This window comes from Pinus tabuliformis, chromosome 5_1 (genome assembly GCF_031772625.1).
Source record: "Pinus tabuliformis cultivar Carrire ecotype Pingquan chromosome 5_1, CPIR1, whole genome shotgun sequence".
NCBI lineage: Eukaryota > Viridiplantae > Streptophyta > Pinopsida > Pinales > Pinaceae > Pinus > Pinus tabuliformis.
Window position 1 is genome coordinate 988,351,845 of NC_142305.1, and position 13,982 is coordinate 988,365,826.

Consider the following 13,982-nt stretch of genomic DNA (forward strand, 5'->3'; position numbering starts at 1 on the left):
CCTAGCCTTATACTTTTCCACACTTTTATCTACCGCATATTTGATTTTATAGATCCATCTAGAACCTACAATTGATCTGTCTTTTGGCCTTGGCACTACCTCCCAAACATCATTCGTCATGATAGAGCTATACACTTCTACCATGGCATCTACCCACACCTGATGTTGTGCAACCTCCTGAAAGATGGAAGGTTTGCAACCTGACTCACCAATCCTTGGTACCTATCATGCTGTCTATGTTGTCTTTTGCTCGTCCTGGGAGTTCCAATAAACTCCCCTACATCTCTCAATGCTTGATGAACCTCTCTGCTGGCTCGACCACTAGTCGTGGGAGGTTCTGTCAGCTCCTCCTCATCTTCTCTCTACTGCTCCATTTGCTGAGAACTCCCTGGATTTCCTATACCTGAGGAAATATTGGTACTGGTCACAGTACTTGATCCTTGTGACTGTCCTCTTGCCTGTCCCACTGACTTCCCCTGCTGCTAGACTAAAGGAGCTTTTGCTAGTTGATTTTGATCACCTGTAGGCATCTCATGAGATCTCTTGAAAGCTCGGTCCTCCATTAACTTCATATCTTGCCTTACTACAATCTTCCTATTGCTAGGAATGTAGATTTTGTATGCCTTTGAGGTTTCGTTGTACCCAACAAAGAACCCCTTCTCTGCAGTGTGATCCAGTTTGATCCTTTTATCATCTGGCACGTAGCAATAAGCAAAGATGCAAAGAATTCTGAAGTGGCTTGTTTCTGGTTTCTTCCTTGTGAAGACTCCTAGCGTTTTCTTCCCTAATGCTCTATGAGGAGTCCTGTTCTGAATGTATGTTGCCATGTTACATGCTTTTGTCCATAGAAATTTGGGTAGATCCTGGTCATATAACATAGCCTTTGCAGCTCCAACAATGGTTCTATTTTTCCGCTTTGCTACACCATTCTGTTGTGGATTATATGGAGTTGTCCATTCTCTCTTGATGCCTACCTTCGCACAGAAATCTGTGAAGTCCTTATCAATATATTCTCCACCATTATCTAAGCAAAGCACCTTGATCTTCTTCCCTGTCACATTCTCTACGAGAGCTTTAAACTCCCTAAAATGATCAAAGACTTCATCCTTGGTCTTATGGAAGTAGATCCAGGTTTTCCTAGAATGGTCATCAATAAAGGTGACAAAATGTTCGGCACCGCTGAGAGCTCTATTGGACATTGGGCTGCAAATATCAGAATGTATGAGTCCTAACAAACCATCAGTTCTGCTATCACTTCTTGGAAATGTTGCCTTAGCATACTTCCCAAGTACGCATCCTCTGCACATGTCATCTTGTTCCGTGCCAAGTTCTGGAACCCTTGTTATCGTTTCTCTGAACATCCTGAGTGCTCCATGTGTTGAAGGAAATGTAACTAGGTTTGGTCTTCATAAATGTACTTTTGATATTTGTATTTATTCAAGAAAAGAAATATTATTTTTATTATATATGTCAATGAGTTTCTTTCTCATTGAAATAGGTCTAGCACATGTTAAAGTGTTATAGGTGAGTCAAAGAGTCAAAAGAATTATGTTGAAGACCTTAAGGGCATGTTACACTAGGTATACTTATGTATTAGAGTCAAAGAAGACACCTCCAAGCAAAGTCAAGTCTCCTCCAAGCAAAGGCACCATCAAAAGAACCCATCCGAAGCAAAGAAGTCAAGTCGGCCTACAGTCAGCAAGTCGGCCTAAAGGAGGGACAGACCTCTATATATAGAGGTTGTCCACTCCCTCATAAAAAAGAACACATCCCTAAAATTAACGAAGCAAGAGAGCTGAACAAAGGGTGAAAGAAGTCGAATAGAAGGGCAAGCCGCGGTCACACTTGCGAGAAAAGGAGGGTTGTCTTTGTGGTTACGAGTGCAACAACTCACGGTCAAACATCTCCTATTGCTTGGGCTTAAAACTAGGCCTACAAGGCCTCCTAATCAAGCGAAGAAGAAGGAACCTCAAGCGAAGGAGAAAGAGCCTATAACATCAAGTAAACCTCTCACATGTGCGAGAAATTAGGGCTACAGGACAGTCATACCAAGTTTGTACCTACACCTCAAGGAAGAAGCTCATTTGGTCAAGAAGAAGGAAAGGATCATCACAAGGAAAGGGACACATCAAAAGGTGTCTCTTCTAGAGCAAGTGCAACAAGGTCTATCAACAGTTGAAAGAAGAACGAAGTGCCGAAAGAAGAAGGATGAAGTGTCAGGGAACAAAGTGTAGGAAGGAGGAAGGACTTGACTCGTGCTTGGAGGATATTCTAGTCAGGGGTCTAGGGTTTGGCATTGATCAATAATAAGCTTCATTAAGATAGATTTACTGAAGGGTTTTCCTCTCAAGAGAAGAGAGGTTTTGGACCTGGCAGAGAGCCAACGTCTTGTGTTCTTGTTCTTATGTTTTGGTAGCAGTTTGATGAAGTAAACACATACAATAATATGAAGAAAAAGAAGATCAAACTAACAAAGATAATTGTAAAAATGCTTCACAAATTGTTATCAAGTCAAGAATAATCACACTACACCTAATTGCCCTTGATTCTTCAACATGGTATCAGAGCTAAGGTGACACATGAAGGAAAGGGAATCTCAAGAACACTCATCAAGGAAGGACATCTACAAAGTTGAACCATCAAGCCAAGAAGTCTCTATCACATCAAGGACAAGAAGGTCTACCATCCATCACTCATCAAGGAAGACTATAAAGCAAGAAGAAGAGCCTTATATAAAGGCACCTACAAGAAGAGAAAACCAAAGAAGGACCTACATCAAGCTACAAGTCATTAAGCAAATCTCATCATCAAGCACGCCCATTTGGCAAAAGCAACTTGAAGAACATCAAGATCTAAGGAAGGCAAGCCATCAAGTCTTCAAGGAAAAAGCAAGTCCACTACATCTCAAAATATATCAAGTATATGTCCCCTTCTGAATATACATCAATGTCTTTTTGCAAGGAAAGCAACAAATTGGTAGGTACCAATAACTTTCTTGCATGGAAGAAGAGAACTGATTTACTTCTCAAGGAGAATGAACTTCTAGAACACATCAAAGGGAATATCACTATTCCTGAGAAGGAACAAACTCAAGTCTTAGTCAAGTACAATAAGGATGAGACAAGAGCTCAAAGGATTCTAATAGAATATATCAAGGACTCTCTCACTCCTTATGTCTCCAAACTTGAAACATCAAAAGAAAACTATGATAAACTAGTAGAGCTATTCTCGGTAAACACAGCTGGAGAAGTGATATCTCTACGAAATGAATTGTACAAAATGAAGATATCAAAGGAAGGAATAGCTCCCTACTTCATGAAGATCTCTGAGATGAGGGATCAACTTCAAAAGCTAGGGGAAGTCATGTCCAACAGGGAAATGACAACTGTAATACTCAATGCTCTACCCAAGGATTGGGGCAACTTCACATCAAGCATATATGCAAAGAAGGAAGCTACCCCACTAAGTGAATTATGGTCTCTATGCAAGATAGAGGAAACTAGACTCAAAGCAAAAGAGGATGTGGGATCAAAGGAGCAAGCATTTGCAACCATGGCCAAGAAAAAGGGAAAATTTGGCAAATTTGGTCCACGAAGAACAAACAATAGAGATATGTCCAAAATCCAATGCTTTGGATGCCAAGAATATGGACACTACAAAAGGAATTGTCCAAAACTTAAGAAGGACAACAACAACAAAAGAAAAAGGGAAGAAGCTCACATGACTCAAGAGGTGAAAGAAGAAGAAAAAAAGCAAAATAAGGAAGACCCTCCGGATCTCTACTATGACTAAGTCTACTTCTTTACTTGAAGTTTTCTTTCAAAGTTTTGAGTAGTATAGGAGCATGTAGGAATAGAATAAAATTGCATGGCTAGAAACATCTTCTAGAATCTAGAAGCATGATGTACATAGAGTTCAAAATACTCATGTAGAAGGAGCATTTATAAATAGAACAAAATGCATGGTTAGAAATATCTTCTAGAATATAGGAACATGGTAGATATAGCTCAAAATATTCATGTAGAAGGAGCATACCTAGTATAGGACCTCATCCACAATGAAAGAAAATTGATCATGATTAAGAATCTTAGAAGACCTCCATCATCAAAAAGAAAGAAAAATTTGCAGGGTAAGGATAAAGAAGATTCAAAAACAAAAGCAGATGTCTCATTGGGAGTCCCATTCATGAGATTCAAGATGTGTTAAAATTGGCAACTAGGGCCAAACTCCATGTGGGTCATCTTATTTATGGCAGCTGATATTTTTCCTAGATTCCTCTTGTCGAGAGGTGTAGGATTGATCTAAAGATCATCCGATTCCGACAAGTATTTATGGAGATATGAATTTATTTATATTTACTTGACAAATTGTCAAGGTCGGCCAGCAGCTAAATGTGAGGCACACATGCCTAGCAAATCATATAAGTACAAGTGAGGTTGATTCATTATCAACGCATCTCATCTCACTCATTCTTCTTCTCTCTCTCCTTAGCTTTGGGTTACACAAGGAGCAGCTCACACGTGGGAAGGAGGACGCAAAAGGGCAACGAAGACGCAGAAAGGACGCTGAAGCTGCTGAAGGTCTCTTTGACCAGCGTTGACCTCAGAAGAGTGTGGTTTTGGTGTGGCTACTTCTCCTAGGCAGGCCACAGATTTTGGCACGTAAACCGAGGCAATCTGACCTCTGGTTTGACCAACGTTCACTGCCCTAGTTTGGGACAGCAAGTTGACTTCAGTCAACAATAGTTTTATTGTGTTTTTGGGGTCGTTTATGGGCTGATTCTGCAGGCTATTTCGAGGACTAGTTCACTGAGAAATTGACCAAGCATAAGGAGGTCAACTTCATCTCGTTTGACTAAGTTTGACTTTACTGATCTAGGGTTTGCTGCTACTGTTATAAAATTACAGAATTCTAATTTTGTATTATTTCTCTCTACTGAACTATTGAAGATAAAAGAAGATTTGATCAAAGGGTTTCCCCGCATTGGAGTTTGTCCCTGGCTAGCCGCCACATCTTGTGTCTCTTGTCTTGGCTTGTTTTATGTCAATCGTTTAATGTTCTATCTGCACTTTACTTAATGTATTATGTGATTGCTAATCAGTGGCTAATAAGAAGAAAAGAAGGAAATTGCTCTAAGCATAGAACATACCATAATTTAACAGGATGATATGCAGGCAAGCTAAGATGAAGCAAGAAGGGCCACACCAAGGACAATCAAATGAAGCTAAGATGATCAAAGGAGAATCAAAATGAGGTATGTATGCATCAAAGTTAAGTCATGTCATCATATGTATATTATTGAGTCATGGGAATAGTTTTATGACATGAAATAGTATGAAAGAATCTCTTTCACCAATGACATGTTCGAAGGGATGTACTACAATGCAATGAAGGTCAACAAAAGGATATGCTCACATAAGGAGTAGAAGATTGTTGACTAAGAAGCAAGTGAAGAAAGAATGTTGACTAGTCCTAGAAGCAAGCAATGAAGAAGTGCTCCCACAAGGAGCATAAGGTGGTTGACCAATCTATCCAAGAAGATGCAAATGAAGAAAGATATTAAGCATGTGAAGAACACCATGGTTACGAAGAATCACTATCTGACAAGATACTTTGAAGACATCCGCCGAAAGAAGGCATGACAACTCTGACAAAGGAAGAAAAAGATCAAAGGACCCTTGACACCTGTGAAGGCCTTGGAGATATGAACACCGAACCTAGTTACATATTTCAACAAACCCCTTCATAAATGCACCCCAATGGTGCTCATTCATGAGAGGAACCACTCCTCCACTAAGCCACCTAACTTCTAGGATATAAAAACCATCATAAGTGTGCCACACCCATGAAATAGTGTGGCCATCATCAAATGTAACTACCAGCGCAAAGCACTCCATTACTTGAGCATTGAAACACCCACCTAGGCAAGTGTGCCCATCATAGAAGAGAATAACTCCAGCAAAACAGAAATTATAAAGAGATAATAAAACAAACTACCCTCATGAAGATCACCCTCACAAGTGCACCCTCCCTCTCCAGCTCTTCCATCTGTGCTGCTGCTCACCCTGGATGAAGGGGGGAGAATTTTGGAGCAACCAGTTAAAAATTCTAACAAACCAGGCAAGAAAATGCATATAGGATACAATATAAGATTGGAAGATATCACCCTTTTTTTTCAAAGATGTCACCGAGCTAATTTAATGTAAAAGCTACACCACCTCTCTTGGGAGCATTTGGTAAGTTTTAATCCAATTTAGCTATTTTTTGCAGCTAGATAGCAATTATCAGTAAAGACACTAATCCTCCTGAAGCTGGAGCTTATAAAGGGAAGGAAAATGTACATCCCTCTACTTTGGTGGAAAATTTAATAATGTATATTCATCAAAAGAAATCTAAGATGCATTTGATTCGAAAAGGGAAAGACAAGAGTCAAGACCTTTGCTCATCTTTTGAATTTGCCAAGTTTGTTAAAACAGTAGAATGTGGAACTGTAATTATCTGACTCTCGCTGATTCCATATACAATATGACCACAAATAGTTCCAATTTGCCTTCGTTTTGTAACAAGTATCATGTAATAAGGCTCCAAAAACTTGATGAATCCTGCAGAGACAACATCATTGTGAAATTGAAAATCTTGCCAACTTTTTTTGAAATTTTATATTTAGTTTGCAACTTTGCGTCATACAACCACTTAAGCAATCTATTCGATAGATGTTATCATGATCATTTTGTTAGGTTTGAGATCTAAATACAACTTTATTCCTTCAATCTTTTGTTACAAATTACAAAAAACGTCTTTTAAATTTCTTTTACTTTCTTTCCATCTTCATAGCCTATGAAAGCACTACTATTATAATAAAATAAATAATGATTACACAGTTGCTTGAACATACAAAGGGTTAGGTTCCCTTAGGTTTATTAGTCCCAATCATATTCCTATGCAGATATAAGCAACGGTAAACAAGTGAGTTTAATGTGACAAAACAAAATGCCCAAAGACAACATAGAACGCAACTCACCCATTTTCTTGTTTGCTATATGGGTTGACTAAATGCATCTATTTAAGACTGAAAGCCCAGCATTTTAATAATGCTTCAACATAATTTCTGATAAAAGGTTCAAACTTCAAACATTCATATAATTAAAATTTAAGTATCCAAAAGACACAAATATTTGTTAAACACCGGGGAACTTGAGATGGAAAATGGTTTGGTTCTTCAAACAATATCGAAAATGACGATAGCAAAGGGATTTTCAACAGAACTTTTGAATGTAGTGTTAAGTAAACATTCAACAATTCCAAGGCTGTTGATATGAGCTCAATACTGGCAATGCAAAAAGATAACCTCACACAAGAATTCATCAAGAACAAAGTATGTGAGTAAGATAAGAGGATTGCCAGAACTGTGCACATGTTGTACACTCATTTGTATTTGTAAAGTCCCGAACAAGAAAAATTTAAACAGATCCCGAACACTATAATATCTCATTTAATATTCTTGTTAAATATTCAGGATTTCGCTTCAGAAAATTATGCTGTAATTATCTTCAATCAAATTACACAAATTCACCATGAAATTATCGGCAAAACTAAGAAACATAAAGCTGCAACTTAAAATGGACAGGAAACACAGGCAGCGAACCTCAGCCTTATTATATTACTATGAAATATGAAATTACATGCTAATATAGAATAGCCAGAAACTGGCTGAAATGAAGCCTTCCAAACTACTGCAAACTGAATCCGGCTTCTCCACTGACACTGGAATTGATAGCACACAAGTGAATTCCAGATGAATTCACCAACGGATGAAATGGGTTTTCGACCTGGGCTACTGAAGCTGAGAACCTAATTCTCCAAACCTCACCACAAAGACAATACACAAATCCAAGATGTCCCAATTGATGTCATCCTCCTCCTTCTAAAGACTTGTAAATAGATCTTCAATCTTCTAGAAGTAATTTATTTTGATTATTTTAGTATTATTCTAGAAGCCCCCCTGACTTCATCTAAGTGACTTTTCATTTTATTTTATTTTACTTAAGTCACTTTTGGCCTTTTTCCTTCAATTAATCATTTTCCCCTTCTTTTATTTAATTAAGTAACTAATTAAAGTCACTTCTAATTTGGGAAAATGGTAAATCATCCACCATACTTTCTTTGGCCACTAGAAGTCACTTTTCATCAACCCATCCTATAGATCTTCTCATTCCGGTTCCAACGAGCTATTACACTAAGGTGTTTCATCAAATATTCTTTCTAGAATGTCACCTTAAGCATAATTAATTAAGTTAGGCTCAATAATAACCCCGTTTTACGGAAATTATCGGAATGCAACGAAACCAAAAGGAAGATGTGTGAAACTGACCCTGATGATGGAATATGCCAAGCAAACGCCATAAAACTCCACAAAACCCTTCCTAGACCTCTGATGACGTAATCCTACTCTTGAGACCTAGCCATCACGTACCCTGGAAATCCATCATGAATGTACTATAGAGGAAACTGAAAATGGGGACATTACAGTATTGCTATATATAGAGTACAAATTTGTATGGAGAGTAATCAAAATTGACCAAATCCCCAATAAAATACAACAAAATAGGTGAGTGATCAATTTAAACTAAGCCTCCCAAAAGAGATAAGGATAAAGTACAAAGTCTACTAAAGTACCAAAATAAAAAAGCATAAATATAATACATATTCACATATGTTCATTATATTATCATCAAGTGTTGACTTCATCTTATTTAATATGTAATACAATTGTAGCTAAATAATTATCATTATAATTATCGAGAAGAAAATTGTCTAGGTGTGGAATTATCATTATTATATTTCAGTAATTAAATAATTATCAGTTGTAAGTCTGCAGAATTATCATTATTACATGTCCCTAATCCAATAAGCTCTCGTGGCATTGTTTAAAGGTTTCAAGTAGTATCCTAAATCTTATACAATAGATAAAAGAAGATTAAAAAAGAAAGCATGTGATTTGAATACCATCAGATCAAGAAAGGCCTATCGAGGCTAGCATTCAAATCCTAAATACACTTCACGATTTGTGTAATGAACCATTTTCGATTTATAGGCAAAAATGTATTAGCATGTATATAATATAATGCATATGATAGCTACATATGCATACATTGCATAACTTGCACTAATATACTTATTAAATAATTATAAAATAATAATAATAATAATAATAAAAGATTTGAGTACCTAAAATAATTAAGAAAGGAAATAATACCTAAAAATTGACACTTGGAATATGCATAATAAATATTTCACAAGTATAAGATTAATGAATAAAATTAATATTCTCCATCATAATAATATTAAAGTTATAACTTATAAGTTAACAATTATAAAATATATATAAATTTTATTTTATTCAAATATTATAATTAAAGTTTATAAAATAAACATTACAAACATATTAATGTAAATGTACCTATAATTAAAATTTAAAAGTAAAAATCAAACATAATAATATCTATGGTTATTAAATATTCGTACCCTTCCAGCGACACGTAATATTATGACTCCCTAAATCTAATCTGTTGAGAGCAGTGGAAGAAGGCGGTGACCGCCTAGAAAAGCTATTTATGCAAGTACGTGGAGAACTGGAGGGGGAAGTAAAAGGGAACGGAAGACTGAAATTCTGAACTGAATATCTGAATTCGAAGTTGAAGGATTAGAATTCAGAACTGGGGATTTGAGAAATTATTCTTGAAGCTTTAGGGCACAGAGCCAAATTACTTTGAATTTAAAGTATTTTGGGAGTGGGGTACCAAGATTGTGCCCAGTTTGGCTGGGAGGTTTTGGTCTTTTGGTAACGGGAACAAATTGGGAAACATCTTCAAACTAATTTCCAGGTATGCTTCTGCACTTTATTTCCAAATTCAATATCTGGTTAATGATAAATTTAGGGCAAATTATGGATTATGGTATATTTGTTAAGATAGACTTCATATTCTGGTAACAGTAACTATCTGAGTTTATTAAAAAGTTTAGGTATATATTATGTAATTTAGGGTCTTACAATTTGGTTATTTTCTCTGTAAAGAGAGAACTCCTAAGAGTGTAATAGTTACTTATTGAAATGCTTTCTCTTTGACAGTGAATTGTTTGGCCTTAATAGAAATTCTGAGCATGGTAAGTGTATGTCTATTAACCTAATGATCACAGCATTCAAAGTTAGCCAAGGCACACTCCTTGTTAAACTACATTCTTTTTATGGTACGATTAGGTTATGCAAGGAAACTAACCACAAAAATCAACTATCAATTATGTAATTTGTTCTGTCACATCATAGTTGCTACGACTCTACAATATATCACATGAAATATAGAACACTCCAAAAAATATTTATTCAAATGATAGTATTTATAGTCATATAGGCATGACAGTCCATAAATTAGATTGTTAAGGATAAAAGGAAAGTATCATAAAAAACAAATAACTTGATTGTGATTCCCTTTATACTGTGTCTCCCCCATTGGCGGAAGTCCGTAAAGAGCAGGGAGCCTTAGCTGAGGTGACAGTGGGCTATCACTCCATTGTTTCCCTTGACCTAGTAGTTAACCTTTTAAGACCCCCTCCTAGGACCCCTGCTAGTTTGAGTGGTAACATTTTGGTGTTGTTGTCAGGGACACGAGACGTGTGTCTTACTCCTCATACGACATTATTAACATATCATTTTGGCGACACCATTGGAAAAACGAAGCGCTAGTTCTTCATTGAACATTAAGGTCGATGCTTGTAGGGTGGAGCAAGCATATGTCTAGGCATCATTAAATTCACCCTGGAAACTCTTACATAATTTGCATATATATCCCAATAGGATGTCTTTCTTTGAGTTCTTCATGGTTCATATAGTTTGAGATCTTCCATTGTACATGTACATTATGAATACCTCCCTAGTTAAGAGGGAGTGTTGGAAAATGTAACTAAGTTCGGTCTTCAATAATGTACTTGAGTCATCTTGTAATGTACTTGTCAAAAGAATAAAGAAAAGAATTTTTATTATTCTTATTGTGACTTATTAAAGCACGGGTTTCATGCTTGGGTCACCATGTTTTAGGTCAAATTCTCCAATAAGGACTTCTAGAATTTATTCTGAGTCTATAGAGTTATTATACATTTAAAGAGACCCTTCTTGGGCTTTTGAATCATGCAAAAAGGTTAAGTATTGAGTCAAATATGAATTATGTAACCTCCACACCATGTCGGCCTAAGAGAAGATCAATCGCCCTAAGGACCCTATTTGACCCCACATGAAGCCTATAAAAGAAAGGTCATCGAATTCATTTGGAGCATCATTCTCTCACAAGTTCAAATTCTCTTGTAGCTGGGAAGAAGTGTGAAAATCTCTTGTTTTCAAGCAGAAGTGCAAAGTTCTCTTGTAGTTGGGAAAAGGTGCGAAGTCTGTTGTCGGGAAGCCGAAGTGAATGCGAATTTGGGGAAGTCTAAGGAGACAAGGAAAATTGAAAGTTTGGTGTCTCTCTCTCTCTGTTTCATGTCCTGGATTGGGAGATCGAAGTCTTCCAAATTTCGTTGTTTTCGGATGTTGCCAGTTGCCGTAAGTTGCTGCATAGTCGAAGTTGTTGGGAAGAGGTCGAAATTTTGGGAGGTTGACTTGGTGTGGAGGGAAGGTTTGGTCTTGGTCTAGGGTGAAGAGTCTCAAAGAATACTATTGAAAGGAAGAATTATCTTGACTGGGTTTTCCCCTCGAGGGGGGTTTTGCCCTAGCATGTGCCTACATCTGGTGTCTATTGTTTTATGTGTTGTTGTTTTTGGTAATTGCTTGATGAACTAAAGAAAGAAGATATAAAGAATCGTAATAATAAGAAACATCACAAGTAATTATCAAGATCAAGAAAATCTTTACTGCCTTTCTGATTTTCTAACATGGTATCAGAGCTTTGGTGAAGAAGAAAGAAAAAGGCAGTCTCTAACACTTGACCCATTCATAGGCACTATCTCAGGGAAGGAGTTTATTACATTCAAGGAGGATGTCTAACTCAATCAAGGAAGAGAACAAACTTGAAGGAGCATCTAACTTCAGATTCTGGAAGAAGAGCATTGACCTAATCCTCGAGAAGAACAAGGTGTTGGATTTGGTAAAAGGAAATGTAAAGAAGCCTACAGAAAAAGCCAGCGATGCCGACAAAGCGAAATTTAGGGATTTAGATTTGATGGCTATGACTCTGATTGTAGAAGGGATAAAATACAATCTTGTCCCATTCATAGCTAATATCGATCATGCTCAGGAGATGTATGAAGCCTCGTTGAAGTTGTTCACTACAAGAACATTGGTCAAGTAGCAAGTTTGAAGAATGAGTTGAGGACTACGAACATGACTAAAGAGGATATTGCGGCAACCTTCTTTGTGAAGATAACTAGACTCAGGGATGATCTCTTGGCCATTGATGAAATTGGATCACTGCTCTATTAGGATTGCCACCATCTTGGGGTGCATTTGCTGCAAGTCTCAACAGTTGGAAGGTAGCTCCCCCCTTTGAAGAATTATGGACCGCCTATAGTCAAGAAGAATTAAGGATCTCAATAACCCTGAAGGAGTATCAAATGCTTATGTTGCTCATCATAAAGGAAAGAGATCGAAGGGACCGAGGAAGAAAGTTGACATGTCTAAGATAGAGTGTTATCAATGTCATAAGAAAGGTCACTACAAAAGTGATTGTCCTGAGAATCCAAAGAATAAGAAGAGAGGAAGGGATCAAGCCAACCTTGTTGTAGAAGGAGACTCAAAGAAAGTCAAGCCCGAAGAACCCGACATTAGGGACTTACACTATTAAGTCCTTTGCTTGTAGCTTTACATATCTTGTTTTATATGTTTTAGAATTTATAGGTTTTTAACATATTTTGGAAAAGATATTTTTGTATTGTTTTAAGTTTGTAGGTTTCCCTCAAGCTTTGGAGGGAGCCCTCAACAACTCCCAAAGATAAGTATTTCATGTCTTTTCAGTTTTGGGTTCATGTACTCATTTAGTTTTGATTATATCAAATACTAATCACCTTTCTCCCTTTGTTGTCTTGATTAGGAAAACATCTGCAAGAAGGAAGATCTCTCAAGACAAGGTTGGTCAAGAAACAAAGGTATGCTTTGAATATATTGATTAGAAGGATTATTCATTTGATGATCTATGACTAACTTTGTTATGACTAGCTGTATTGAATCTTACTAATTCTTGTTTGGGTGATTCATCTCTTGATAAATCTACCCACCCCACTCTTAACTGATTTTGTAGAACCCTAGACAGGTTCTGGAAAACCCTAACTGAAGGGTATGCTATTATGAATGTCTAAAATCCTAAACTGCTTAGGGATGTTGTGAAATGCTAGTTGAAATTTTACTGATGATGTCATGTTTGGGAGTTTGGTATGATCGTGAAATCCTAACTTGTTAGTGTTGAGTGATAAGCTCTAAAATCTCAGAACCTTTGAAGTTTTGGTAATATAGGGTTTGCTATGTTTCTACATTGGAACCCTAGCTCATTGGCGTTTGGTGGAATGTGTGATCAAGACCCTTATATTGTCTTAGAAATTATTTCCTTGGTATGTATGTGTTTGTCTAATCAAACCCTAGTGTAATCTAGATGGTTGTGAGTCTAACTCTTATTGATATTTGTGAAGCTGGGTTTGACTAACACGTGATATGATATGTATTTACATGACGATGAAATCTAGGCATATATAGATATGTCCTTTTGATTGAAATCCTAGCTTAGTCTAGGTCAGATGTATTAATATTTTCGACATATGATATGCTTATGTATGATATACATGAATTCCTAGATACATGGATCGACGTAGTTATTGTTGGTCATAAGTTTTAGGATTTAATGGATGTCCTTGTCTGAAATTTTAGGATGATGATATCTGGAAATCTAGGGTGTTGAAGCCAAACCCTAGTGAATTCAAATTGTCTTGCATGTGTGATATAACAATTT

At 36.8% G+C, this 13,982-nt stretch overlaps 1 protein-coding gene across 5 annotated transcripts in view; it reads right to left on the minus strand.

Moving 5' to 3' along the window:
- The window catches only part of LOC149168037 (phosphoinositide phosphatase SAC2-like), a 408,861-nt gene that overhangs the window by 320,876 nt on the left and 74,003 nt on the right, over positions 1-13,982 (minus strand). For all 5 annotated transcript variants that reach the window (XM_089433313.1, XM_089433311.1, XM_089433308.1 and 2 more), the window contains one exon: positions 6,437-6,602. In XM_089433313.1, coding sequence (XP_089289439.1) covers positions 6,437-6,602 — 166 coding nt within the window. The remainder of the gene's footprint in view (positions 1-6,436; positions 6,603-13,982) is intronic.